The sequence below is a fragment of the Electrophorus electricus genome, chromosome 21, assembly GCF_013358815.1.
Source record: "Electrophorus electricus isolate fEleEle1 chromosome 21, fEleEle1.pri, whole genome shotgun sequence".
In the NCBI taxonomy this organism is placed as follows: Eukaryota; Metazoa; Chordata; class Actinopteri; order Gymnotiformes; family Gymnotidae; genus Electrophorus; species Electrophorus electricus.
Genome location: NC_049555.1, coordinates 9,718,109 through 9,745,974, shown reverse-complemented (window position 1 = coordinate 9,745,974; position 27,866 = coordinate 9,718,109). Strand labels below are relative to the sequence as shown.

General features: G+C 45.2%; 1 protein-coding gene across 8 annotated transcripts; it reads right to left on the bottom strand.

The window, feature by feature from the left end:
• Positions 1-202: 202 nt before the first annotated feature.
• dpy19l3 (dpy-19 like C-mannosyltransferase 3) lies at positions 203-27,705 on the bottom strand. Of its 8 annotated transcripts, XM_035520920.1 has the most exons (20): positions 27,659-27,705; positions 27,438-27,515; positions 26,353-26,473; positions 26,049-26,176; positions 21,595-21,685; positions 20,595-20,716; positions 20,285-20,430; positions 19,456-19,579; positions 18,765-18,899; positions 18,544-18,675; positions 18,143-18,244; positions 15,891-15,964; positions 15,378-15,536; positions 14,823-14,945; positions 14,242-14,353; positions 13,238-13,294; positions 12,819-12,901; positions 5,225-5,357; positions 4,053-4,211; positions 203-1,991 (listed from the first exon to the last, which is right to left on the bottom strand). In XM_035520920.1, the coding sequence occupies exons 3-20, from the start codon at positions 26,459-26,461 to the stop codon at positions 1,821-1,823; spliced, it is 2,160 nt and encodes a 719-aa protein (XP_035376813.1). In that variant the 5' UTR covers positions 26,462-26,473; positions 27,438-27,515; positions 27,659-27,705; the 3' UTR covers positions 203-1,820. The 8 variants fall into 8 exon arrangements, with proteins under 8 accessions (XP_035376813.1, XP_035376812.1, XP_035376816.1 ...); XM_035520919.1 differs by having other exon boundaries at positions 27,438-27,699; XM_035520923.1 differs by having other exon boundaries at positions 26,049-26,173; positions 27,438-27,699.
• Between the last annotated feature and the right edge of the window lie 161 nt (positions 27,706-27,866).

The following is a 27,866-nucleotide window of genomic DNA, read 5'->3' as shown; positions in this document are numbered from 1 at the left end:
ATTTTATTAGTATATTAGTACATCAATGTATCCAAGAAGCCAGTGTACTTTAATGCAAGTAAGTCAAAAGGAAAGATACTATCCACAAATTTATATAAAACAAACAAAAAAAACAAACAGCACAATGGCATTCACAAAAAAACAATATAGTACAACTGTTCATTTACATGTAACATCACATGATCAATATCATGCTATTTAGTTTATATCCTCTACTGACAACAGACCAGTCAGCAACCGCCGAGGACTGTCATTTTTGCGTAATCTCTTTAACCTCATCAGAATCAAAAAGGAAAACGTGCAGTAAATGTACAACAAACGTAGTTCGATTGGAACACTCCGTCAAGGACGATGCCATATGCAACACGGGTCACAGGTGCCTCGTGCCACCAACACATCAGGCTTAAGATGAGTTATGTTCCCTTTTTTTAATGCCCAAGTGAGCCTATGTACACGTATACTCCACTGCAATTCTTTTCAGAGTTATGGGTACAGACACTCTAAAGAACATCAAAGAATGGGATTTAGAGCATGATAGTCCTACCCATGAAACATAAATTTCAGTAGTGCTAAGGGTCTGAAACAGCTTGAAAAATGCTTTAATAAAAATTCGGTCGAGACGATTCCTCAAGGTGCAGCTCTGAGCTCTGTAAAAGCTTGGTTGAACTCACCCAGGCTAACCGGAGATCAGTAAGGCACTGGCGCACAACTCATTCACGGAGACCTTAATGAAACAGGAACAAGGGAAGCAACACTGTATGCACACGCTCACCTCTTCTGAAGAACACTTAGCACGTTACATCACCCACTACAGAAGGAGGGTTCTCAGCACTGTGCGAACAAGCGCCGTAATTCAATTTGCTGAAACAAATGTAACAGAATATGTTACTCCCTTTAAAAAAAAAATGAGGAACTGTGTTTCTGAATAATTGAGCTCACAAAGTAAAAAAAAAAAAAAAAACACAAAAGAAAAAAAAGCATCCATTGTTATTCCTCCACCAGTGAAGACGATGTGCCAAGCACTAAATTACACTGCATCATTAATTAATCCGAACAAATCAGCAGTGTTCACGGCGCTGGAGCTGTGAGAAAGCCACAGCAGTTTTGCCTTGCCTGTTACCAAGGTTTGCTCTTATTAGTTGTTCGAAGAGGCCAAGAGCAGCTGGTCTCCGTTTGTGGTCGCAATCATGAGAATGCGCCCTCATTAAAATCCACACAGCAATGTCTCTGGGACAGGAAGCCAGAGACAGCACAGGCCAAATGGCTTGGCAGATGTAAAGACAACGCAGGGTTAGACAATAATTACCCCCAAAGGTTCAAATACATTCATATATCCCTGTAATGAAGGGATTCTCCCCTCCCAATTTGACACCCCCCCCCAACACACACACACAAAATCAGGTTCATGTGTGCAAGGGGGGTAGGAGAAGTGGGAACCAGGAGAAGAAAAAAAACAAGTTTCTTTCAGCATTTTAATTTAGCATTTAATTTACTGTGTGTGTATATATATATGTGTGTGTGTGTGTGTGTGTGTGTGTATAAACATGGGAGTTTGTAGCACGTGTCAAGGGATGGTGAGTGCAAAGAAATGAAAAATGGAGAAAGACCAGCGGGAGGGAGAGGGAAAAGGGACGATGTTTTTCATCTCTCGCTTTCGGTCTCATTTAAACATGAACTCTTGCTGCTTTAGATTGGAGGGAGAGTCTCAGAACCATCCTAACATCATCTGCCTGCATGGCCCAATCAGGCGGCTGTCCAAACACCCGGACAGGCGCCCCCAACGCCACACCGGGCAGCCGGCCGGCAGCTACGCGACTGCCTTACTTTTTTTCTTTTGCTTTCTTCAGCTTGTAGACGTGGAAGGTCTTATTGCGGAAGACGCGGGCGAAGAGGCTGGAGTACGGAGGCTCGCCCGACCTGACGGCCTGGCAGAAACGCGGGTAAGCGGCGGGCACCAGGTCGGGGTCGTTCTCTCCAGGCCCATCCATAATCTAAAGCCCACAACACAGACAGCTTATTCACAAACATCCTGATGGTTTTTGTTTTTATTAAGGAACACACCAACACACTTGTGTACAGTTCCAACACTGCTCATTAAAGATAAAAGTCTAACATCCCACCAAGGGCTCTTTTCCCAGACATGGATTAAGCCCAGGTTTGTATGAAATTGCAATGCCAATAGTGAAAGTATCATAAGAATTTTTTTTTTTTAGACTAAGTTTAGGTTCACCCTGGATCTGTGAATATGGCATACATTTTTTAAACCACCTGACAGTGGCTAATATGAATGAACTTTAAATATGCTAAGGAAATATTTTTATATTTCAGAATTCAGTTTAAGATTCAGCATAATCATGTGGAATATGTCTTGTCTGTACACATTTCAGTTGAAAGAGGTAAAAATTCAGTTAAGAGTCTTTATCTCTGAAAGAGATCACAGAGCGAGGTTTGCCCTGAAGTGTTTAAACATTCACTTTGTAAATAGTCCCAGATGAACTGAAGGCTGCGGCGCAGCGCTTTGAGATGAATTAATCAAAGGAAGAGCCAGTTCCCACACTGCCACAGGTACTGGGAAGGCTGCTGGCACAACCCTTTGAATTTCACACGCATGCATGGCCTTCCACTCCCAACAACAGATATCAAGGCTGGTCGTCTTTAATGTTTTGTGTGCATCGTGTGTGCATCTGTGCCATATGGGGAGTTAAACTTAAATCGCGCACACATCGTGGAAAAAGAATGCAGGCATTGCAAGGGTACCGGATCCGATGGGGGTCAGAGACTGGAGGAGTTCAAATTTGGAGCAAGTCCACCTTTGTTGCGTCAAATGAGCGGGGAAGGGATCTGGACTACGTGCAGATCAGAACGGGCAAGTTGGGAGCTCGGTCGCCTCAGCTGAGCCTTGACGGGGGGTGGGTGGGCACCAAGGCTCCAACACGCCATGCGCTGACAGTTTGGTGCAATGGTGCATATATAAAAATAAACACATTCTGCTTCATCAGGGTCGGGGTGTTTCTGCACTACCTGTTCACAGTGCAAAATTCTGGAGCCCCACCACAAGAGGCCCTTTATGGGCTGTGTGCCCAGCATACCCTTCCCTTATATAATACATTATTACGATATTACTTCATTGTTATTAGAATGCATTATTACCCTCATCACATGTTAGAATGTTATTAGCTTGATTTTACATTGTTTTCTGTTTACAGGTTACATTTCACAAGCTCGTGTTATCTAGTTAGCTGTGCCAGCTTTCCAACGCCTCATTTTAGCAGCCTAATGTATGTTTTTGTAAGGTTTAATGGTTATAAGTAGCTGGCTTTAAAATGTGTAGCTTGCTTTTAAAGACTAGCATCAGTTGATTTCTACTGCTAGCTCCTTATACTGAGCAAAGAAACTGAAGCTGGCTCTGACCAAAAGTGTTAGCTGCTCGAGTGTTTACAAAGATGCTGGGTTATGGAAAATGTAGTACCTGTAGTGAACATACATGGTGCTAGTGTTTGGGTCATGTAATTCTACTCCAGTTTTACCCGCATTATTGCACTGGGGCAAGGCTCATTAAATTGGCCTCATTAAATTGGGTCTAGAGATACCCCATTCTGGGTCTTAACATCCTTCTGTTCATTTACCCATGCTTTATTTACACTTCCTCTGAAAGCTGAGCATGCATAAGTGGAAGGTTGCGACATGATTACACACGAGGAAACCGAAGTCTGAAATGTACATGAACTGCCACTGTAAAGTTGAGGGCTACTAACTGGTGTAGGACTGGGAACCTGATGCCTACCAAAGACCATATGAGATGGTGAACTGTGGCACAGAATGCCAACCCTGCAGGACTTTAAAACACAAAGCAGTGCCTGCAAGCAGCAGACTGGAAACCAGCTACCCAGCCGCCAAGTAGCTGCAGCACTGTTAAGGATGCTGTTTTTTTTTGTTTGTGTGTGTGTGTGTGTGTGTGTGTGTGTGTGTGTGTGTGTGTGTGTGTGTGTGTGTGTGTGTGTGTGTGTGTGTGTGTGTGTGTGAGTGAGAGAGTGAGAGAGAGAGAGACCCACATGTCCGTTGGCCAGGTCAAGCAGGTCACGTAGCCTGCATCCGCGACTATGGCGGCGCTCATAGCAGATGCTGTCCTCCAGCACGACGTAGTCGGCTCCTGCAGAGAGCAGGAGGCGGTGAACCTCCTCAGCAGACTGCCTCGCATAGATCTGATACACCTGAGTAGGGAAGAAACACACACACACCCACACACACAAATAAAAAGCCTCTGTAGAAGAAAAATGGTGGTGCAAAGGGAATCATGTGCCACTCTTGGCTTGGATTTGGTTTCTGGGCTCTGTAAGCAGACACAGTTTGAGAGAGACTGGCTTTCTTAAACAATCTGGAAACATCTCCACTCTCTTACATATGCACAAAGAAGCATTAAATGTGTATGGGATATATATAAACACACAAAAAAAATGTAACGTGTGAACTAATCAGAGGTGAGATCTCATTCAGTAGAAGTTCACTCTCCTCCCGACTTCTGCTTGCACCCAGCAGCCATGCCAGTGCCTGGTCTGGCTTTCCGCTAATACACTGCTCATTAGACATGCTTCCACACACAGTCCTATGACTGCGAAAGCACTGGTGCCCACGGCCCCGGAACATTTCCAGAGTCTTACCTCCAGCCCCTGCACTCTGCTTAATGGAGTCAGGGAAAGGTGTGGAGCGCTTCAATTAATCTCTGTGAGAAACAAAACATGCAAAACTGTGCTCCTTCTGGGGCACAGAGCTAGCAGAGACAAAACGCCATTGCATCTTGGACAAAAAGAGAGAATGAATGAGAAAATAAGAAAGGGGGAAAGAATGTGTGTGTGTATGTGTGTGTGTGTGTGTGTGTGTGTGTGTGTGTGAGTGACAGAATTCTAGAAAGAGGCAGGTGATGAGACAGGCAGTGTAGCTTGGAGGCTTGACCAGGTCTGGACCTGCTCTCTCCTCTCTGAGATCATTGTTGATCAGAAGACCGTATCTCCTGGGTTTGGCAGGCTGCCTCAACTGCCTACGGTCTCAATCCATGTACGGCAGGGCTCGCCGCCGCAATCCAGGGCCTGGCTCGTTAGGAATTCAGCAGCAATGGGCATCACTTCACGTGGCTGCATCAGCCAGCACGTTAAGCCCTGTGTTCCAACACACCAGCACCTAGCCGCTTGAACGAGGAAGAGTGAGTAATTGAGTGAGCAGCACTCACCTGTCTGGTCCTCTCACGCAAGGCCTGGTCCTCGTAGTGGGGGTGGTTGGTCAGGACCCGGCCAGTGCAGAGCTTTATGCCAGCCAGCAACTGCATGCTGCCCGCAAACACAGCACGCGTGGGGGTCCTGGAGCTGCGCGCACACACACAAACCTCAGCTTGTTTTACTCATTTCTTTATGCAACATTAAAATTTACATTTGTGTGTGTGTGTGTGGGGGGGGGGGGCACGTGCAATGAGAGAAAGATGCAATTGGCTGGTGACAGTCACTCCAACCACAGGGAGGGGGCCTCTAGAGGGGGTCTAGAGGCCTCTAGAGGGGGTCGTGGGTACACTTCCATTACTTAAATGCAAAGTGGTCTGATCCTAGCTCAATTGGGACACATCTGTGATGCAATTACCACTTTTAAATCAAATTCTGCTGCTTTAGAGAGTTATGGTGTCATTATGGTAAGTGCTATATGATGGGTAAATATAGAATTTACATTTAGTTTTTTATTATAGAAAAAAATTAAAAATACTGTAACCACTCTTTTAAGCACTCATATGTAATTAATACACCAAACCTGCTGCTAAGAGGGCAGCATTTATGCAAACATCCTTTAACTGTTAAAAATTTGAGTCACGTAAAATACACGGCAGACAAACGCAAGTGATGCCGGAGCTATGCGCAGCCATTCTCTCGAAAAATGCGTTTCCTTGACTACGCAATGGTCATTCCTCTAGGGCCAGAAGCAAACGATTCTGTTCGTCAGGGTCAGTCTCTAAGGCGAGGTGGAGGAGGGTGGGCGGAGCCCACCCCAAAAGTGGAGTCCAGTTTATTCCGACAGATGTTTGTTGGCTGGAATGTTTCATTAGAGCAGGCACGCACCAGGATGAGAGTTTCATTAGAGAGGAGAGACATTGCTCACTGGAGCATTTGTGTTCAAGGAACCTCGGAGGACAGCCTCAGATTCAACCACGGGTAGGGTCAATAAACACGGACCTAAAGAGAGGACAGTTACATGTGAAAGCACACACACACACACACACAACCCCTCTCAGGACAAATCATGTACAATCCTTATTCCTCTTTCTAACACACACACACACACACACACACACACACACACACACACACACGCGCACAGAGCGATTACAGGAGCATTCGATCCGGAGCCGAGCAAGAAGAAAAATGGCTACAATTACAGAGCGCCGTCCTTCAGCGTTCTGTAGGCCCTCCTCTTCTGCAGCAAGCTCACCTCTGATCTCACACGCACACGCACGGAGAAGAGTATGGAGGAAATGGAGAGAGGGAGGGTAGAGGCTTGAGCAGTAATAGAGTATGGAGGGGTTGCCATTTGTCAGAGCGTGCGAAGCTCCCTGTCCATCGGCAGTGGCTAATGTGAGAAGAAAATGAGGTGGTATCAGACTCCCGAGGGAAGACTTTGAAGAAGGAGCAGCCTGCGGAGTACAGTGCAGCACAGCACCGAGGATGCCATGCCACGCCACCACACACACACACATTACTTTTCGGCACCAAAGCTATGTCTGTGGGAAGCAGGATTTAGTAGCAAGATGAATACCCGCCTGCGTGCATACACACACACACACACACACACACACACACACACACACACACACACACACACACACACACACACACACACACACACACACACACACACACACACAGGCTCCACATTTTTACCTCTGGGAGGTAAAAAACACGCTACGAGAATATGAAATGTGTCTGCACGCACACATACACACAGGAAAAAAAAGCTCTTCCATGCACACATGCGTTCACTATACTACAATGGTTCTTACACACTCCCACAGCAGATTAAGGCCTACAATTCCCTGTTCCAGTGCAAGTGCTCTCTCCTGACCGAGTCATCGTATTATCGATATTAAAAAAGGAACTCAATCTGATTATGCACCAAAACATCATAAGATGGTTCTGCCAGCCTCTCTCAGAACAGCTATAACCCCACCCCCCCAACTCTTCATGCTCATTCCCATGTTGAATTCATCTAAATTAAGTGGACTAAGAATTCTAGGAGGAACCTTCACCCTTCCTTCCTACACGAGTGCAGTACACCCCCTTTCCAGTGGAAGCTCCCATAACATCTTTTTCCGATAACCAACATGAAATAAAAACAAACTTGCATGAGAAAGGGGGCTGAGACTAGTTTTAATTTATGGAGGGTAGGTGCTTTAGACTCAGTTCTACCTCTTCTTGCGCTCACATCGGTTTTATTCTGCTAAAAGGTTGTTTCCATGAAACCATTTATGCAAACTTAAACTCTTTACAGGAAGCACCATGCCACATGTGACTGGTACTATAGCCCCCAGTTAGGTTAATCTTACACACGTTTAGGTCTTGGATGCAGCCAAGAGAATACTGAGCTGTTCCGGGTCTTTGGATTCAGAGTCAGCTCACGCCCTTTGATGGCTAGCTCCAGCCGACCTTTCACCTTGCAGTCCCAGCTGACCCTGCTAGACAAAGAATCCCACTGGCCTGACAATCTCCTACTCCTCCTCGTTTTCCACATTGTTGAGAGATACAACGTCTTACTTGGACCTTGAGAAGGTCAAGCACACACTACAGGGGTCTAGTGAGATGTTTTATAGAAGGTGGCGACCCTTTTTAGTCTGCGTGAATCAGCTCTCAGCTCTGCCAGATGAATAATGATTTGTGTGTTTAGTCACAGCGCCCACAGTCTGCGAATCACTTCCAAGCTGCTCCTCTCCCAGCTCCTGTCTTTTTTTACTTTTTTCTTTTTTGTTCATGCTTGTCTAGTGTTGTTGTTGTTGTTGTTCTTGCTGCTTGTGGTCATTGCATTGGAGGGTGGGTTCCAAAAACCAAGCGAAAAACCCTTAAAAGTAAACACAAAGTAACTTAGGTTCATAGGTCACTTCCTGTCTTCTGTTTAGGGGGTTGGGGGCAGCAGTCCTGTTCAGTTCTTCACTGTTTACAAGGGATTCCTTGGACCGATTTGCATTTCATATCAGAACTATATTCTCTTACTTAAATGTCAGCTCATGTTAGCCCCCAGCCCACTGGCATTATAAAAAATAATTAAATGTCATTAATATTCACGAAGGGGACCGGCACTGACCATTCGCTGTCATGAAGGAAGCTGCCACTGTGCCAACGTTTCTGGGAAACCATGCTACTGACAAATTAATGACCTCATACTGGAATTAACCAAATAAATGGATAATCTATTTACTGGTATATCCTAATAATTCCTCTGTTAACAATTTATAACTTGCTGTCCACAACCCAACGGTTGGTAATTACGGCACTTCAATGTATAGCAAGCAAGCTAACTGCAGCACAATATGTAACTTAAGTGTAACTTCATATCAATCAATATACTAACACTTACATCCAAGTCAACACACCAGTGAGAAGCCATAGCTTCTCATTTGCTGGGGAGAGACAATAACACCCAGAACAGAGCACCATCCATCATTGGACATGCAGGCATGCAGTAACACACAGTTTTTTAGGGCAACTCATTTCACCTAATCTCTATGTTTTTGGACTGTGGGAGCAAATCAGAGATCCCAGAGGAAACCCCACACAGACACAAGGAGAACATGAAAACTCCACCCAGATAGGGACACACACCTGGGACCTCATCACTGAGAGGCAAACGCGTTCACCAGCAAGCCACTGTGCTAGTTATCTTCACTTGTGCATGCCAGCGGATGTTCAAAACCGCCAAACGTATTTCTCATAAGCATACTGGTTTCAGTGGTCAGCCGGTATCTAATCAAAGTTAAACCAACACACTCAAAGGAAACAGTCATCAGCACCAGCTGTCAACAACTTAAAGACGAAACGTCTAAAATGGCCGCAGTCGGTATCTGCTGTCGATTTGGCCCAAACAGATGAGCAGAGCAAACATCACGTGAGTGCACACGCATCATCACTCACTCACTCTACTGGCTAGTCAGTGCAACGCCAGCAGGAAATCTATCGCACTGTGAGTTAGGTGGGCAAAACAGTCAAGCAGCACTTATACTTAAAGAACAGAAAGGGGAGAAAGAGAAAGGGATGTGGGGAGGGGATACGACGCACAACGATGAAACAAGACAAAAGACACACTTACTATCTAAACCTAACCTAAACGTTACGTGTTTCAGGGGGAATATTCTGTTACCACTAGAGAGCATTCAGAGATGCTGGCCTCGCCTGGCTGACTGACTGCCGCAATAAATGTGATGAAATGGACTATTAAAAGGTAAGAATTGAGTCGATAATGAGAGCCTGTATGGCCTCGTGCTCCCCCCACACACCCAGGCACTATGCAGGCACCAACATTCACACCACTGGCACATCTGGACTGGGAGCAAATCATATTTGTAATCAAGACATCTGTATTTACACTTATAAATGGTAACATCCGTATTAGGTTTTATTAGGGAAACTGCACTGGAACTCGAGCAGGACCCATTTTTGTGGCATAGTTCATGCTTAATTGGTCTCTACAGTATCATGCAGTGCCTGTACATGTCTTCAGCCACACATCCACAGTGAGAGCCCGCCCCTCCAAACCCCAAGATGTTTGGGATGCAGGGATCCCACCCCATCCACCCACAACGAGCAACCTGTGCTGTTCATTTTCACCATTTGTGCCAAATTCTGACCCTTCTGTCTGTAAACTGCACCAGAATTTCGACAGCTGCGCGTGTGGAGGCTGGAAAGAGCCGTTGTGGAAGCATTTGCCATCTCTCACTCAAAACACACTTGTTTATCGCACCACTTTCTGGGCACTACAGAGAGTGTGCGCAAATCCCAGGAGGCCAAACTGCTTTTGAGACGCTTGAACCGCTGCCTCAGGCACGAACAACTGTACCATGATTCAAGCCGCTCAGATCGCGTGTCTCGTCTGGGTTCAACAGTGGTCCAACAGTGAAACCTCCAGTCCATGTCTACGTGGTATGCAAATTCTGCGTTGTCAGAGACGGGCAGACAGGGAGACGGGCAGACAGGTGAAATGACAGACAGTGATGGAGAGGAAGCATGAGACAGACAGAAAGACAGACAGACAGGGACACACAGGGAGGCAAATATTGATCAAGGAGTTCAGATAGAGTCATGAACCGATCGATCAGGTGAGAGCAGCTACTGAAATGTCATGTGATTGATCTGCAGATGAGGGGAAGTGACTCTGTTAAATAATTTCTCTCCAAGGGTTCCTAGAGTGGCAGTCAAAGCCAGAAAAAAAAAAAAAAAAAGTGATTTGGAAACTGCAAATTGGGGGTCAGGCAAACCGATTAATTCGTGAACATGATCAACAATCAACCCGGCGGCATTTAGACAAAGTAGCAGGGGCACGGTGGGCCAGCAGGGGTGGGAGTGAGGTTGTAAGACAAGCGTCGGGGGACACGGCGTAGATGCACTGGCTACGTGCTGCTGAGGGTTCCCCCAAGGAAGCCACCTTGATAAAAACCCCACAATGCTAAATTTTAGGGAAATAAAAACGAGAGAAGAAAATCTGTTTGAACGACACTCAGAATGGAAGCGAAACCACTTGGTTTGGTGGGGGGGGGGGGGGGGGGGTAGGAAAAAAAAAAAAGCCAGAGAAAGTGCAGCAGGGAAAAATGAAAAACAACTTTGTTCGTTTGGGGACCATAAATTACCCGTGCTGCTCTGAGGGGCGATGGAAGTTTTTGCCTCCCGAGGAAACAAAAGGCTAATTTGTCTTCATTATTCCAAAACAAGGCAACATTCGGAAATAAATGTTTTTTCCCCCTCCCTAACAAAAGAATGTGTGATACAAAATTGCTAGACAGGAGAGGAGAATTAATTACATCACAGGCAGACATGCAGAGTGATGAGACTGGCTGTGATGACAGGGCATCAGAGTTCCAACAAAGATCATGCACAGATCTGTGGGAGCGAGACGGCCACAGATCACTCACCGAGAGGGAGGGAAACCGACAGCCAGATGGACAGACACACACACGCACCAGACTATCCTGACAGCACATTAGGCAAGCTCAGTTGGAGAAAACCCTATAAACTGACACACCTTAATGCCTCTGCAGACTTCTCTATTCACACAGCTTAATTCAAGCGGTTGTCCACCTGTAGGTTAACTGAGATCACCACTTTGCTGCCTCAAGCACACCTTCTGCTTCCCATTCCAAAACCCACCATTATTGGGAAGCAACAGGGGCACAAACCTGCTGGAATCGCAATGAGCTATACGACGGTGCTTCTCGGTCGGTATCGGAGTCTGAATCGGCTTCTAGCGAAAAGTCCTCAGCCGAGACATTTTTCTATTATCTGCTCAAAGAGGAGAGCTGTCTGTGCCTTTCGCAGTGAGGCTTTTGTCTCAGGGAGTAGTGGAGTGTATTTACTGTATTTCTCATTAATGAAGCCTTCTAGCAAGCCGGTAACACACCCCCCCCATTGGAAAGTGTCCAGTGCACATCATGAGCTAGTATCTGATAAGGCTGGGCAGAAATATGCATTCAACAGAAAGTCCAGCTCCCAGGCAAATGTCTGTGTTGGAAGTGAAACCATAGATGTGGTTTGTGTAGTCAACATGTCTGAGTACTCACAGTTAGAAATGAGACCTCAGTGAGCCATTGCCCGTTGCGGGAGTTTACAATAAAGCCCCCAAAGTCCAAAAAACTGCAAGAAACAGGCAGGAGGCCGTAGACCAACCTGGCTGTGGTATTAAACAGAAACAGAAAAGGGGCTTTGCCAATAATTCAATGCAACACCAAGAAACCCATCTACCCCAGAGGTTAACGGTAATGCATACCATTAACATCATTCCTGTCTTATATTTCCGCAGCCTTGAGAAGAAAGCATGAACACACACAGAGTTTAAGACTACTCATCTACCCTTCCTCCTATCAACACTGCATATTAATTCATTATACAAAGTGCATTCTCTTTCATGGCTATGTCTCTCAGCTGGCTCTCCGAGGTCTGCTGCATCCTCTCACCATTCCACCCACTACTCCGTCAGATGAACGGAGATCTCTGGAAATCTGCATGCGAGACGGAGACAGAGCGCACTGGCAGCAGCGGGCTGTGCTGAAAGGCGATCTCCGCTTAACTCTTTCATCTGCAGCCTAATTAGCATGGCAAAGAGGATTAATGTCACCGCACCAGCTAAAGTAACTCCACACTCTAATCCCGCCCCCCCCCCCCCCCCCCCCCCCCGCCTCCAACACAAATTGGATTCCTTTGGAAGGGAGACAACCTGTGTCATGTGACGTAGGCACCCGCATGTGCTCGGTCCGTGTCTGACTCGCTCCCAGTCTTTCGTGCACGCATGCACAAGAATGAGCAACAAGAACACGGAGACAAACACACAGCCCCTGTTGAGCTGAAAATGATGGCATTGATAAAGCACAGCAGGTGGTTCTCTGCCATCTCTTCATGAACTGATGCCACGAGATCAAAACCAAGTCACTCCTCACTTAGACCACAGGTACTCTGCTGTTCCACCACGGATCCCCATCCACTCTTCTGGATAAGAGAATGTCATTTTGCAGGGGTAAAAGTGTGTGAGAGAGAGAGAGACCAGGCCTCTCTACTATGATCTGTGAAATCAGTCTGTGCATCTTGGCTTACCTAATCCATGTCATCAGCTCCACGGTGTCCGGGTCGTAAAATTCCCTCAGCTCAGAAAGTTCCTCCAAGATTTTGGGCCAGAACTATAGTGCAAAAACAGAAATGAATCCATGCATAGATTTTTATTTTTTTAAGACATAGCATTAGAGAGAAGCGAGAGAGTAAAATCATAGTGCTACAAGCTTGACTCTAAGGTTCAAACACACACCATTTCTGATTGCACATTGCAATTCTGCTGTTGACAGAACAGAATTAGCCCAGCAGGAGTAAAAACCATCTTTAAATAACAGACATTGGGAGGGGCCTAGCATTTCAGCACTGCGCTTTGTCTGCATGCCAGGGGGAGGCCAGTGTTGCAGTGTGGTGTCTCAGCTCCAATACACACCATCGAAAAATGACAGCCCAGGTGCAAAGCTCACCTTGTAATAAAGGAACACCAGGATCACGGTCGGAACAGAGTACCTGATCAGCCTCAGCTGCGGAAAAGGAAATAGCATGTTAACATACCTAGAACATGAAGGGAATAATAAGGCTTTTTTTTTTCAATTAAAAAAACATTTTTTTTTTTTTTATTGTATGACAAAAGTTGTTACTACATTGCCACCTAGTGGAATAAAATCCAAATGCACTTGCGATGGAAAGCTGATCGTGAGCATTGCCTGAAATCAAATCTCCACCCATACCAGTTGCACAGCTTTCAGCATACTTTTTCTTACTGAAACGCAATCTCTGCACTTGTTTGGTCAACTTCAATTTTTGGACTCCATTACCCATCTTTCAGAGCGGCTACATAATCATCGTATCTTGTAACATAAGGTAGAGATCTCTTCCGAGACGAGGCACAAAATCCTAAATCGCCTCAGCTGTGGATTAGTGCCACGCAATATATTATTTGTTAATTATTATTGCAATATTTGGATAATACCAATATCAGAAAAGGTTGCAATATACAACAAATGTCTAACAAATCATAAATTTTCTTTTTGTGTACTGAGCACCTCCTAACCAAGCTCAGGTGTTCTGTTGTGAATTCATTCATCAGAGCATTCACCACAAATCAAAATCATTTTTGAAAAAAACAATGCAGGCCCATGACGGTCACAGCACACAACATAACCACATTTGAGCACTTTGTCTATACCGTAGGCAGTATACCCTCAGTTTGGCATCTCTGTGCCGACTAACAATAAGAGCCATGAAGTCTGTGCAGCCCAGCACAGAGTGGCACGGATAATGAGATCTTCTCCTGCACCTGGAAATCACAGCACAAAAAAGGCCCGATGCCTGATCCCAAAGCCACTCAGGCTGTTTCACCTTCTCTGACACCATTTCCCTCGAAGCAGTGTTCTGCTGCCTCCATGCGCTTACCTTACAGTGCATGTAGGTGTGTGTGTGTGTGCGTGCGTATGTTAATCCTTCTAACCTTTACTTTAGCATTGCAGTGGATTACTCTCAGACACAGGGTCCACACCTCCTTCCCGCCAACCCCGAAGGCAGCGAACGCGCACATGTGACCAGTCCAGACGTACTTCATCCTGCAGCCACACACAACGCAGACATCGCTTAGCGATGAACAATAGAACAGAGAGCGCACATTAACTATGGATGAGTTCCCGCTCTCCAGCCGGTTAGTATTCAAAAGACAGCAGATTAAATTCAGGGAGTGATATACTGCAATCTTCCAGCAAAATAATTCACTTGGCATTATTGTTTCAGTTAAAAAAGGCAGAAAAAGCTTAGAGCTCAAGACTTCCTCTAATAAGATGGGGGTTAAAGATGAGAAGAAGTTGTGACAATTTAAAGAAGGACTCGAAAATTCTAATAACTGGAGAGGCAAAGGAATGGGGAGGCAAAGTGCACAGCGGTCTAAACGGTTTGCAGGGAAGAACCTTTAAACACAAGTTTGACAGGAAAGAACTGGGTCGTCCCTGTAGGTATCCAGATCTTCCTTTGCAGATCTCGGGGTGGCCCTTGGCTACGAATCCACTTCTGCCGCCTGTTTACCTCATGGTGGAGTAGGCCAGGAGGCCGTAGAAGACCGTGTGGAGGAGATTGTAGGCAATGTCCGGGCGCATCACGAAAGCCGCCTCTTCGTGGCCCGAGGAGGCCCGCCCCGTCCCGCCGTCTCTGGGAGCAGACGGAGGACAAATCCAGAAAACGGGAAGGAAAGGGACTTTAGCGAGTCTGAAAACACGAGCAGGCCTCGAGGTTAAGGTTTAGAATGAAACCACTCTTGTGCAGGGTCTGCCCCTCTTAACCACTTTACCAAGGTGCTGTGAGGAAACCCAACACTTGGCTGGAGACAGCGCCTAGAGGGAAGTCACACTCTCTGATCCTCTACATCACATTTTACATGTTCGTAAGTGTTGCTTCATTTAGAAGTGGTCATTATCTGGCTTTGCCTCAAGAGGAACTGGATCTGGGTTCTTTCAGTATGCAATTCCATTATACTATATTGAAACATGGAGTAATTGTATATTCAAAATCATACAACATGAGCCAAATGAGTCATCAGTACTCAGTAAAAGGCTTTGGTTGCTTGGCTGGTGTGTGGGGCACCTGAGGTTGGTGAGGGTACTGAAGGCCAGAGTGACGAGCAGGACGAGGAGGGTGCAGAGGTACGGGTACACCAGCAAGGTGCCTGCCATGCGCTCAAATGTATCCAATGGCAGCAAGCCAAAGGCCTCTTCACACAGATACAGACTAGCATCAAAATCTCTGAGACAGAAAGAGAGAGACACCCACACAGACAGACGTAAGGAGAAGGTGCTGGAGAAAATTCATGAAAAGCAAACACCCACATATGCCGTCAGGTAGAAGCCCGATACTGTCATTAACACTCGTGGGGTAGGGCGTAATCTGCCTTAGCTGTAATAGCTAGTTAATGAAGAGATTGTGCTGTGTGCTAGATGCTATTTTTCACAGGGACAAGACCTTTATAAATCTCAGGAGATTAATGACACTGTCCAGACTCGTAGAGATGCCTCCTGAATAAAACACTACAGTAATGCTTCTGATTGATGATAAAAGGCTTAAGCCCACAGAGGTGGAGAATCCCAATGCCAAACTTACCTTGTAGCCCCCAAGCCAAACTTGGCCTTTACAAACTTAAAGATGTGCTCATCCGACCTCAGCTTCAGGATTTTCTATTGATTAGAATCAAATAAAGAAAGGGGAGAAAAATGTTTGAGTGAATCCATTTATGAAAATACATTTTTGTTCCAAAGGGAGAATGGGAAGCAGAGACAGCTGGAGAGAGAGAGAGAGAGCAGAATTTCTAAAATGCACTATGAACTGCCTTATGTCTTGCAAAAGAGTGGAGAGAGACAAAATTGCAGTGTTATTATTACCTCTAATCTTCAGCTACATTAGACTGCAATTACTCCCTGGAATCTTTATATACATATTTATTTCTTCTCCCACACGCACAGCCTTGTAAAAGTATTAATTCTTTTTAACAGTCATCAGATTCATTGCTATTAACAATGACCCACACGTTGACATTTTGCGCCATTAAATATTTTATTTTAAAACACTGACCCTCAAAATTAATTAAAGTGATACTGGCTTTAAGTAAGAAACTATTCGGTCAAAAAAATAAATAAATAAATAAATAAATAAATAAATAAGATACATAAATTATTCACCCCATGTACTGTGGAAGCACCACATTTCCACAGATGAAAGACATTACCCTAACAAGGACACACGTGGCTTACAACTGGCCTCTACATGTGAATCATTAAAAAAGTTCACCCTTTCTGGATAAAAGAGCCCCTTATTTCAGTAGTGGACAGATTGCGATGATTTGAAGGAACGCTTTGAAAATGAAGACCAAAGAGCATTCAAAGGAAATTAGAGATAAAGTTATAGACTTGCACAAGATACGATAAGGCTGCAAAATACTATCCAAATGTTTGGATATCCCAGTGAGCAGCGCTGGATCAGCTGAGAAAACAGAAGCTGCATTACATCAACCAGGCACTGCCTGGACAAGATGTCCCTCAAAACCCAGGTGTCACAGCAAGACATGGACTTGTGAAAGAAGCCAGAGAGAGGCTAACAAATCACTTTGAAAGAGCTAGAGAGTTCTGCAGCTGGGACTAGATCTAAGGTGCAGCAGTCAACGATCAGGAGCTCTGCACGCCATTGGTTTGTAGGGAGGGGTGACGGCATCGGGTTCTGGGGATGCCTTTTCTTAGCAGGGACTGGGTGTCTGGTTTAAACTGAATACACCGTGGATGAATGGTGTAAAGTACAGCAAGACAACCCTGCTTCAGTGTGCTAAAAAAAAAAAATCAAAGCGAGACAGAAATGCGAACAACAAAAAGGTGACCTGCTGTAGAAACTGCAAGTCAAAGTCCAGATCTAAATCTGGTCGAGAACTGTGGAACCATCTGAAAACTTCGGTCTAGAAGAGTCATCTAACCAACCGGAAAAACTGAGAGCGACTCAGCCAGAAGACCTGAGTGAAGATCGTTCCCCAACAGAGCGCAAAAAAAGTTGGTAGAACTGTACCAACAGACTCAAACTGTTATCGAAGTAAAGGGTGGTTCTATCAAGAACTAGTGTGAAGAGGTTGAATACTTACGCGAACAGCATGTTTCAGATTTATGCCATGCACTAAAAATACTGAATGGAATGGCTGCAATACCAGCAGGCTCAGCATTTACTGCAGATCACATTGTATGAGACACTGCAGGTAAAAATCTTGACCAAGTTCCATAACAGATGCAAGTCAGAAAAGACACATTATACAATACAGATTTTTTGGACATAAACCCACAATGCTAGAAAATGACCACACTCTGCATGTGTCATCCATATGGGACTTTTTTGCCAAAAAATCTCAGTCATCAAAAAGGCCTCCTCTCTGCTGCATAAATCCAGGCCGTTACCTACTCACTGCTTCTAGACACATGTCATAGCAGTGGTTGCACTGCAAAGTTTTGGAGCAAAATATCGGACACTGCCAGAAGATAATCGGAGTCTGTCCTTAGTTTCAGAGGCATCCAGTCAGCCACAGTGGAGTATGACATTACACATTCAGAGAATATGGATTTTAACTGGCAACCAAAGAATTCAAAATTTGCGATCGTCATCTGTGAAAGAATAATAATCATGCTAATTGAACAGTGTAAAGCTGGCTTAACAAACAAATCTGATGACACGCTGTGAACATTTCTTTCCTGATTAAAGATTTTATAAGTAACTTATTTTATACTATTCCATATATTATGTTGAGAGAGAGAGACACTAGGCAGGAGTGGAATCTGTGTGTTGGGCCCAGGGGTTGCTGATGCAGCACCTGCCTCAGTGCTCACCTTGGCTGAATAATTGATGATGAGAGTTAGTGCAAGCACTAGAAGCGTGTGGAGAGCCAGCTTTGCGATGCGCACGAAAAGACCTCCCGTCTTCAGGCCCTTCTGTGAGACAAAAGAAGCAGCAGCATTACAAGAGACTGCTTTGAGAGGAGTGCAGTTCATAAAGCAGACGAAAGCTAATGAAAGACTAATGGTAATTAAAAAGACCAGCTTATGAGCTGCACTAACCACATTTGTTTGACAGTGTCCAATTAGGGACTGCACACCATTCAAGACTATGCTACTACGCAGCACTTCAGCCCCTGAGATCGGACTCCCGTGCACCAGGGATAAGACCACAATCAGCGATCAGGCCTTTAGGGCTCTGTCAGCGGAAAGGGTGGGTGGAGCCCAGCTCTCACCTGGAAGTGTTTGACGAAGAGCACGGCCACGATGAAGCTGAGCACGAGGGAGCCAAGGATCATGGAGTTACAGAACTGCAGCAGCCACACGCACAGCAGGCTAAGCAGCTGCACCAGGTAGAGCGCCATCACCTGGACAGGCCAAAAGAGAGCAGGCTCAAGCCCTGAGGTGGTGGTAGTAGGAGTGCAAGCGTGTACGTGTGTGTATGCGAGAGAGTTACCTGCTCCGGTAAGAGCAAGTCCAGCGAGTCGAGTGTAAAGATGAGAAGGGCCTGTACCAGCAGGATGAACTGGTTGAACTGCCATGTTAGACAGAAGCAGAGAGTACACACAAACACCAACCACAGCAGCACCCTCTGTACAGAGAACACACACACACACACACACACACCTTAAAGCCCAACTACCCTGGCACCCAACCGTATACCAGCAGATGAAGTCTCTAACTCAAGTCCAGCTGAGCCGAATAATTCTTCCATGGAGACACCAGGCAGAGTTCACCGCCTCTACACTGTTCAAGCAGAGTGTAAAGGAACAACACGCCAGAGAGTAAACACTACACACGCCTTGGCAGGAACTACAAACACCTCTTGAAGCTCACCATGAGTCCCTGTAATCAGTTATGCAAAATCATTCAGAGGGTTAGAACATAGATGTGAAGTTGTCCAGGTGAGTGGTGTAGACCTGGTGGGTGGAGCCTAGGGGTGGTGAGTGGTGTAGACCTGGTGGGTGGAGCCTAGGGGTGGTGAGTGGTGTAGACCTGGTGGGTGGAGCCTAGGGGTGGTGAGTGCTGTAGACCTGGTGGGTGGAGCCTAGGGGTGGTGAATGGTGTATACCTGGTGGGTGGAGCCTAGGGGTGGTGAGTGCTGTAGACCTGGTGGGTGGAGCCTAGGGGTGGTGAATGGTGTATACCTGGTGGGTGGAGCCTAGGGGTGGTCTCAGGTAACAGGTGATGGCAGCCACTTGCAAGGCAAAGAATGGCAAGGACCAGTTCTCTCTCAGAGAGATGGTGAACTCCACACGTGTGGTGTCTACTCTGCTTGCGTACACGCACACGCACACACACACACACACACACACGCACACACACACGCACACACACACGCACACACACACGCACACACACGCACACACACGCACACACACACGCACACACACACGCACACGCACGCACGCACAGAACAGCCAAGGTCAGGCTCAAAATAGGATAATAGTAAAAGTGGTTAGAGGAGAGCTGGGTTTATTTCTTAGGAATACACACCAGTGGTAGTATTTCAGCTCAATCTCTTAACTGAATTCAAAGTATTTCAGAATATAAATGAAGGCACTGTTTTATAGTGGAATTTTAATCAAGTGCATGAGATTTTGGTGTTAATGATAATGTAGAACCACCAAGGAAAATCAGGGGTAGCCTACCTTGTCAGTGCCAGTAAAGTGTCCAGCCAGGGAGAAGTGATTTTTACTAGAGCTACTGTTTTGTGCTTTTCACTAAAACTTTTCCACATTAAAAACTGACCAGGAAGAAACCAAATATTTTGGTTACTGAATTTAAGGTTAGAGCAAGGCTTAAAAACGTATTACATTTATACATTACCTATATATAATAACAACAACATGTGAGATTATCACGGAGTTCCCTTGGCTATTGATTCATATGGTTTGATCTATATAGAAAGGGCTTGGAAGAACATGAAGGGCTCACTCAAGGCTGCAGGGATGTTGGGGGGGGGGGGGGGGGTACCTGTTGAGAATGTACCAGACTCCAGTGAGGACCCCAGCCAGCCAGGAGTCGCTCAGCATCCAACTGGTGATGAAGAGGCCCAGAACATACAGCGCTTGCAGAGCGAACACGGTATAAATGTAGAAATATATGGGCTCAAGATACGCCTGCAAACACACACCCACACACCCCCACGTATACATGCAAACTAACACATATGCAAAGAAAAAAGTGACTAGAAAGTCATAAAAAATATCAAGTATATTACAAAATCCTCATTTGGGGAAGGGTGCCATTGAGGATTGTCGCTGCCATAGAAACATCAGCCTACCTGAATAGGGAGAATTCTGTAGAGGATGCTAAGCAACACCTCTTGGTAGATATTCATACGCTGGAGAATGTTGATGGTCCTCTTAGCCTCTGTAGTGTTGTCATTTATTAGCTCAGACAGACCTGCATGCACGCACAGACACAACCTTGAAAACGCGCATGAGAGCCATTCAGCCGTCTCTCTCTATAGATCAAGCTATGTAGCAATCAGCTATAGCCACAGGGACGTGACGATAATCTCAATAACAACGTATTCCCTACCGCAACACGGATCTACATATGCTCCGAGCCATTTACACTTCAACAGCAGCACCCAGAGAACAGATGCAGAGACGGCCTCACCCTTAGCCAGCCTCTTCTGGGTAGGTAAAGGCCTAATTATAATGATCCGCCACACTGAAGCATAAAAGGAGGCCGTCCCAAAATGGGGCAGTTAAGCAATTCAGCACACTTAGAATACTTAGAGAGAAGCTCTGCTCCCCCCCACCACCTCCTACCGGAGACGCCACGGTTACATAATGAAGCATTCACATGATTGCTCTCATGTTACGCAAATGATAACGGCAGGCAGATGAAGTGGTCGAGAGAAGCACGGCTGGTCCGCTCGATAGCTCATTTATATTTCATTCATTATGTCCGTCTGCCACAGGACTGAACGCAGAATAATTGAAGGAACAAAGCGGAAGAGGAGCAGCAGGGAGGTTTTTGAAAAGTGCAGCAGAAATTGAAAAGTTGATTTAAAACATGCACGCATGCGCACGTTAAGATTCCTTCTCTGACAATCTAGAAATACTTTGATGTTTGTTTTGCTGAGAGAAACAAAGAGTTCACACAGTCTCCATTTTACGATTAAGCGGCATGATTTCATATTACAAAGGAACCTAGTTCAACCTTCAGCTGTTGCGAGCTATGAGACAATGGGAGGCTGCCACCGTGAATACGGGCTCGTCATTGGCCAGCATGGTGACATTATGCGAACATGAGGAAGTGAATCTCCATACCTTCCTGTATGGATGGAGCCTTCAGCATCTGCTTGTAGTAGGAGTAGTACAGACCGCATTCTGTCCGAAAGGAAATCTCACGCTCAACCTCCTGCCAACCACAAAGTAAATCAATTTATTAAAAGTAAGGAAAGGAAAAACAACAAACAGAAACGGCACCCACATGACATCCACTCTGTATGAAAAATACAAAATTATAATGAATTACTTCATTTTCAATTGCATAATAGCATGAATCATTCAGTGGGAAAATAAAAGAACCAGAGACAGAGTGCTCCGGTAACTATGGCTGCAATGTTCCCACTCAGTTTGACTTAACTATATACACATTCCTATGCAAATTCCCAGCCAAGGATTAGTTGAAATATCACAGTATTCAAGGGGAATAAGCAGAGAACAGAGGTAACAAGGGATAACATGTCAAAGCTTCTTATTTCTTTGTGCTGAATCTTCTAAATGCTGCCTTAAAGACCCAATATCTGTCTCAAAGTTGAGAGTTTACAAAGTTGGTACAGTTTCATTAAGCCAACAACAAATATAATCACAAAACACAAAATATAATTATAAAATGTTTGAAACATAATAATGGGAAATAATAGACATCTCTTACAGAACAGAGGCAATTACAAGATGTGCATGAAAACTCTTCAGCTTTCAGATATTACTTGGGTCTGGCTTAATATATTTTTAAAATTATTCATTTAACGTTAATGTATTAAAACATCTCAAATATTTCTCAGTACCAATATGAAAGACAAACTAGTTATAGCTTTCAGTCTCACAGACATAATACTGAGTCACCACTTAGTTTAGCTGAACACATCAATGCATCCTTATCACACAGCTTGGCTTGTTAATACACAATTAACACACAATTCCTGCAGTCTTGTACTAATAACATTACAGTAATGTACTTTACCTCCAACTGTGAAAACCACAGCAGGTTCTCATGGATGGAGTAAACATACCAGGCATGGGATAGTCCTGTCATCCCTGCCAACACCAAACCTGCTGCCATGACAACTACCTGCCAGCAGATTAGAGCAGAAGCCTTCTTCCACGGAGAGTTCCGGGAGTTTTCCTCGACCCGTTCCCCCTTCTTCCAGAGCCCTTTTGTTCCAAAGTGTTCTGGGGACAGTGCGTCCGGAGAGGTCCCTGAGCCACTCTCGCACACGCTCCTGCCTCTGTGTCGAGCCTCCATGTCTGCCGACGTCTAGCTGCTCTCCGACTTTCACAGACTGCAGTTATTCTCCCTCCTACAGTCCATGACCAAACCAATGAACCAGCCAAGTCCATCTGTCTCACCAGTCGTCCAGGAGGAGCTTGTTCCTAAAGTGCTAGCCCATTGCTTGCATTATACGGACATTCAGAGTTTACAAGGGTTTACAAAAAGTTGCCGTGTTTAGTAGGCTAACAAAACAAAAGTTCTGAAACGGTGCCGTTCCCTCAAGGACCATACCGATTAACATGCAGGGAGAAAAGCGTTAGAAGAGCCCAACTGGTGACCTTTTGCTTCATTCAAGAAAAGTAGGGGTGGGGGGTGGGGGGGGCTGAACAGTTGGAACACCTTTTGGAAAATGTTAAGAGCATTTGTAAAAGCATTTGTAAGATTGGACCCTGAAACACCAGCCTCTATCTGAAACGAAGCCTGCTAGGTCCTATAACTGTATGGAGTGGGACTTCACCCGCTGTAAACTCAAGTCCTGGCTGCGGCTGTCACCAACGCACGCTGGCATCCGAGAAGAAATAACCAACAAGGCATCAGACCACATCAGTGGCAGGTCTGGATAATATCAGCAGAACAGCATCTGGATGACGCATCAAGAAGTAAAGCTTGGGGGTCAGCCAGAAAACTGGATCAGATTAAGGTACACTTTAAAGTCTGAACTTTGTCCAACTTGCCTCACCGCAAACTCAATTTCAACCCAAACACCAATCGATAACTCGTGAACGGAGCTTCATCCTCTGCATCAGCAAAACCATATGCAACTGTCTAAATTGAACATTTCATTTAAAGCAATAAAAAAACCAAACAAAAAAAGACAGACAGCTGTAGACACAGCAACTTGTACTCCCAGCAACTCGTCTCTGATAAAGTACAACACTACATCTGCTTCGATAGACCAATGTCTCACAGCGAGGGGGAAATTAAATTTCCAGTGTGCCACATATTCACCACAAATACAGTTGCAGTCTGCATCAAACCGCAACATCCAGTCACCTGCTCATTCCCCCAAAACAGCCCAGAGGACATGTTTCCGTGGGTGAATGGAAAGTCGCAGAGTAAAAAAGCCTCCGCCATTTCATTCCCAGCCTCTGCATGAACGGAGCAAAGCCGCTCCTGGTCACTACGGCGTGAGAGCGCAGATGAAAGTGGAGAGCAAATCAGAAACGAACCTTAAAACACCAGCTGGCGCACTTTAATCAAACCCGTTGTTCTTTCCATTACAGTCGCTTCTCGACATGATTTAAAACCCGAGGTGACCTTGCACCCCCCCGACACACCATCATGTGCTCCACCTACCGGGAAACGGGAACCTGAGAACATGCAGGGATTTTTCCACATCTAGTTTCAGTGACCTTATCAGTGATTAGACCATTTAAAATCCCACAACTAATCATAGCCTGGCTTACTGATTTTAATGAAGGGCTCCGATTACTAAAAGTAAGGGCTCCAATTACTAAATGCTTTTGTACAGCTGCACCCAACTTCCCTAAATCTAACATGTTCTGATCCAGTTAAGCACAGTCTTCAGGAGGATTTGAACATGAGACTCAGGTGTGTAGGAACCAAACACTGCAGGACCGTAGATCTTCCGGAAGCCAAGACAGGCACTGCCGCTTTAAAACATCAAATATACAACAGGAAAACACAAATAGTCATGGCTGCTGAAGAAATATGACTACATACACACATAAATGTTGCTTGAGCCCACGCATCGCCACATCCATGAGAAGTACAGATCAAATCAAATAAACATTTACTCTGTAAGAGCTTTTTATAAAAGATACCTTTATTATGATACCAAAGCTTCATTTCATATTCAGGCTGTATGGTAAATAGACTAAATGTCTCGTATTTATGATAAACAAATCTTTCCTTGTCATTTGGCAGAAAATACGGAACACATTTCAGTGCTCCCTAGAACCCAATCCCAGCTGTGGCATGGCACACGTATGCCTTAAAAATGGGCACAAGACAAGTTTTTCCCAAAAAAAAAAAAAGTCAAACAAACCAAAACAAAGGCAGACAAAAGGATATGCCCAAAAGACAAAGAAGCAGAGCAGACAACTATAAACCATCTGTGCTTCATCTGATGTGGTTTGCACCTCGGGTTCAGACCTTTCCATGACGGGTGAGAATGCTGGCATGGAGCAACAACGTCTTCGATCAAACATGACATAACTTCCTGGCTCTCCCTTATCCTCTGCTTGGCTACAGTGCTAGAGTGCGACTGCCCGCCCAAACTCTGACTCTCCAAGACAATCTGCAAACACTCAAACCACCATTTCCTGCAGATGGAGAATACATTACTGTTCCCCAGCAAGATACGAGCCTGGAAGTTAATATATCATTTTAAAAAAACAGAACAAAAAAAAAAGCATATTAAGTAGCAACAAGGGTCATGTGACGACACGCACTTCCTGGATTCGCAATGGCCGACGCGTTCCCTCCGCATCAGTGCAGGGATCCTCTCACTTGTAATTCACGCCTCCACGTGATTTGAACTACAGAGCAAATTTCCCGCCATTCCTGAAACGCCGTCGACCGCTAGGATACCATAGCAACCAGCATGGTGCAAGACCACCGAACCAGATTGTGTTAGCACCCTGGTTCATGCATAAAAATAAAAACCTGTGCATAAGAAGGTAAAGGCTATGCTAAAATTTAACCATAAAACCACCCTAAAAAAACAAGCACCCAGAGGACGTCTGCAATAGAAAACAATTATTGTTTAGCATACAGAAAAGCCAAATATGACCCTTCATCATACTGTCTGTTCATACAAGTTCTTTCCCTGAATTCTGACAACTCTCAAGGCATGTTCTAAATGTTAAACATTCCACGGTCAATGATTTATGCAATGAAAATCCCCCCGGTTTCTTCTCCCAAAGAGAGAAGAGGAATAGCCAGATCATCATCTTTCATAAATTAATTCAAAACATCTCCTGTTACAGCTGCTCCTTAAAGGGTTCAGGGCCACTTAAGGAGCATAGTAAGGAGCCATTTTAAGGACACTTAAGGAACATATCAAGGACATATTAAGGAACCATTTGTCTTTTAGGCGTCCATTTAAACATGGTGTTATTCTCTAGCCAGGCTGGACACATTGCACTGGTTTCACTTTTTGGACCAAATGTCTGCACAGTGGCTTTAGGGGCATAGAAAGAGAATTTCTTCACATCTGCTGCACACTTTCTGCAGCGACATGGACGGTGCGTTTGAAGCTCACCTTTATATTGGAGAACCACAGGTCGTTCTCATGAAGCGTAGCCACATATATGCAGCACAGCAGACCCAAGCCGACTGCCACTGTAGAGCCGGTGACAACGCACAACGCCGTCCAGCACGATGGACCTGCTGGAGAGATCGATAATGGTAAATCACACGAGGGTAATGCAAGCGTCCTTAAATGCCCACACACTGCATCACTTCTCATGTAAAGTGCTACTTTTATGGCCTGTTGCATCACGATGCCAGATTACGAGTCCATAATACTGAACAACTGGGCGAGAGACCGGGGAAAGGTTACTGACCAGGAGCTGGCTTCACAGGGACCTCAGCAGCACGATCTGCCCGCTGGGTCTGCGGCTCTGAGACTGGGTCCTTCCCTTTGTTTCCCTTCCTCTGCCTCAAAGCAGTCATGCTGGATCACTCCTAAGAATCAGACTCTCTTTAAAATGATTTTTTATGCTGGTGTACTGGAAAGAGTATAAATATATTATGTGGGTTTCACTTAATAAGGGATGTCCAGATGAATTCGTGGAGGCGGGGCGGTGTAAATTAGATAAATTGAACGATTAAACGAGCAGGCCCGATAGAAAGCAGTTACAAGTAACTTTTTGGGTTTTGCCTCTACGTTTCACTTTGCTTTTTTTTTTTTAACGGACGAGGTAACGGGGAAACGTCACTATCTGGAAACCCTAATATACCGTTAATACACGGCTGATGTTTTCCACATTGCAGCTGAAGATCTACGGCCACCTGTGCGGGCTCCGTGCACTGCTCCAGGAGCGAGAAGTTGTTAAACAGTACTGGTTAGGTGCAGCCTGAGCGAACTCCAACGGTGGAAGACGCCTGACAGCGGTGAAATTGCATACCGTTTTACTAAGGAAATACTTCGCCGACTTTGATACGTTCTTTAGCCTGTCTAGAAAGTAGCACGACACGTTAGTTATACCAGATATAACGAACAATGACAGGATTAATCGATGTCTTCCCAGCGCCGAGCTCCCGATTCTCCAGAATTCAGCGTTTTGTTCTTTCGAGAAGCAACCCAGCTAGCATAGCCTGCTTGTAAGGCGCCGCATCGGAACAAAAGCTTTGACGTAGACTTGCCTCGATTAAAACGCTGCAGCTATGCAATCAAATGAGTGGCGAGACTACATTTTTCTATTTTTCATTCATTCGCAGGCCCGTTTTGCAGCGGCGTTGCCTGGCACACGCCGCTGCAAGAATGGGAGGAAATCTCAGATCGCATCACTAGCTAATGCCGGTCGTCTGCAACGGACACCTTTTTGGTAGCTAGGTTTTACCATAGCTAATATCTATCCGTTTTCACATGCAGTTTAATTATTTGTAATAATTCAACGCAGTATTGGCCGTTCCGTTCGTGTCTCACCCTCTTCAGCTGAGATTGTAGCTCTTTATCGGGATGTCCAATAGCCCCTCCTCCTCCTCAGCACACTCGCTAAATAACCTGCAAATGTATCGAAAATAATTTCGGTGGAATCCTCATCATCTTCTATTCTTTAACTAGGAAATATTAAAAAAACAAAGCAAAACGGATATTATATTTGCATCGTGCGTTTTGTCGCCAAATGTATTCGCCGTAGAACGCACAATAGCATACTGCCACGTAGAAATGACATGGGGTACCACGGATCAACAACCTCCTCAAAGTAAACATGTGCTGCTTTATCACGTGGGAAAATCCGGGAAAACCAAATCTCAAATGGCTCTCAGAACCGTTAGAGATGCGCGTCCCTCTCCCGCGCAACCTGTTGGAAAACCGTGACGGGACACCTGGTCAACACGTTTCAACTAAACC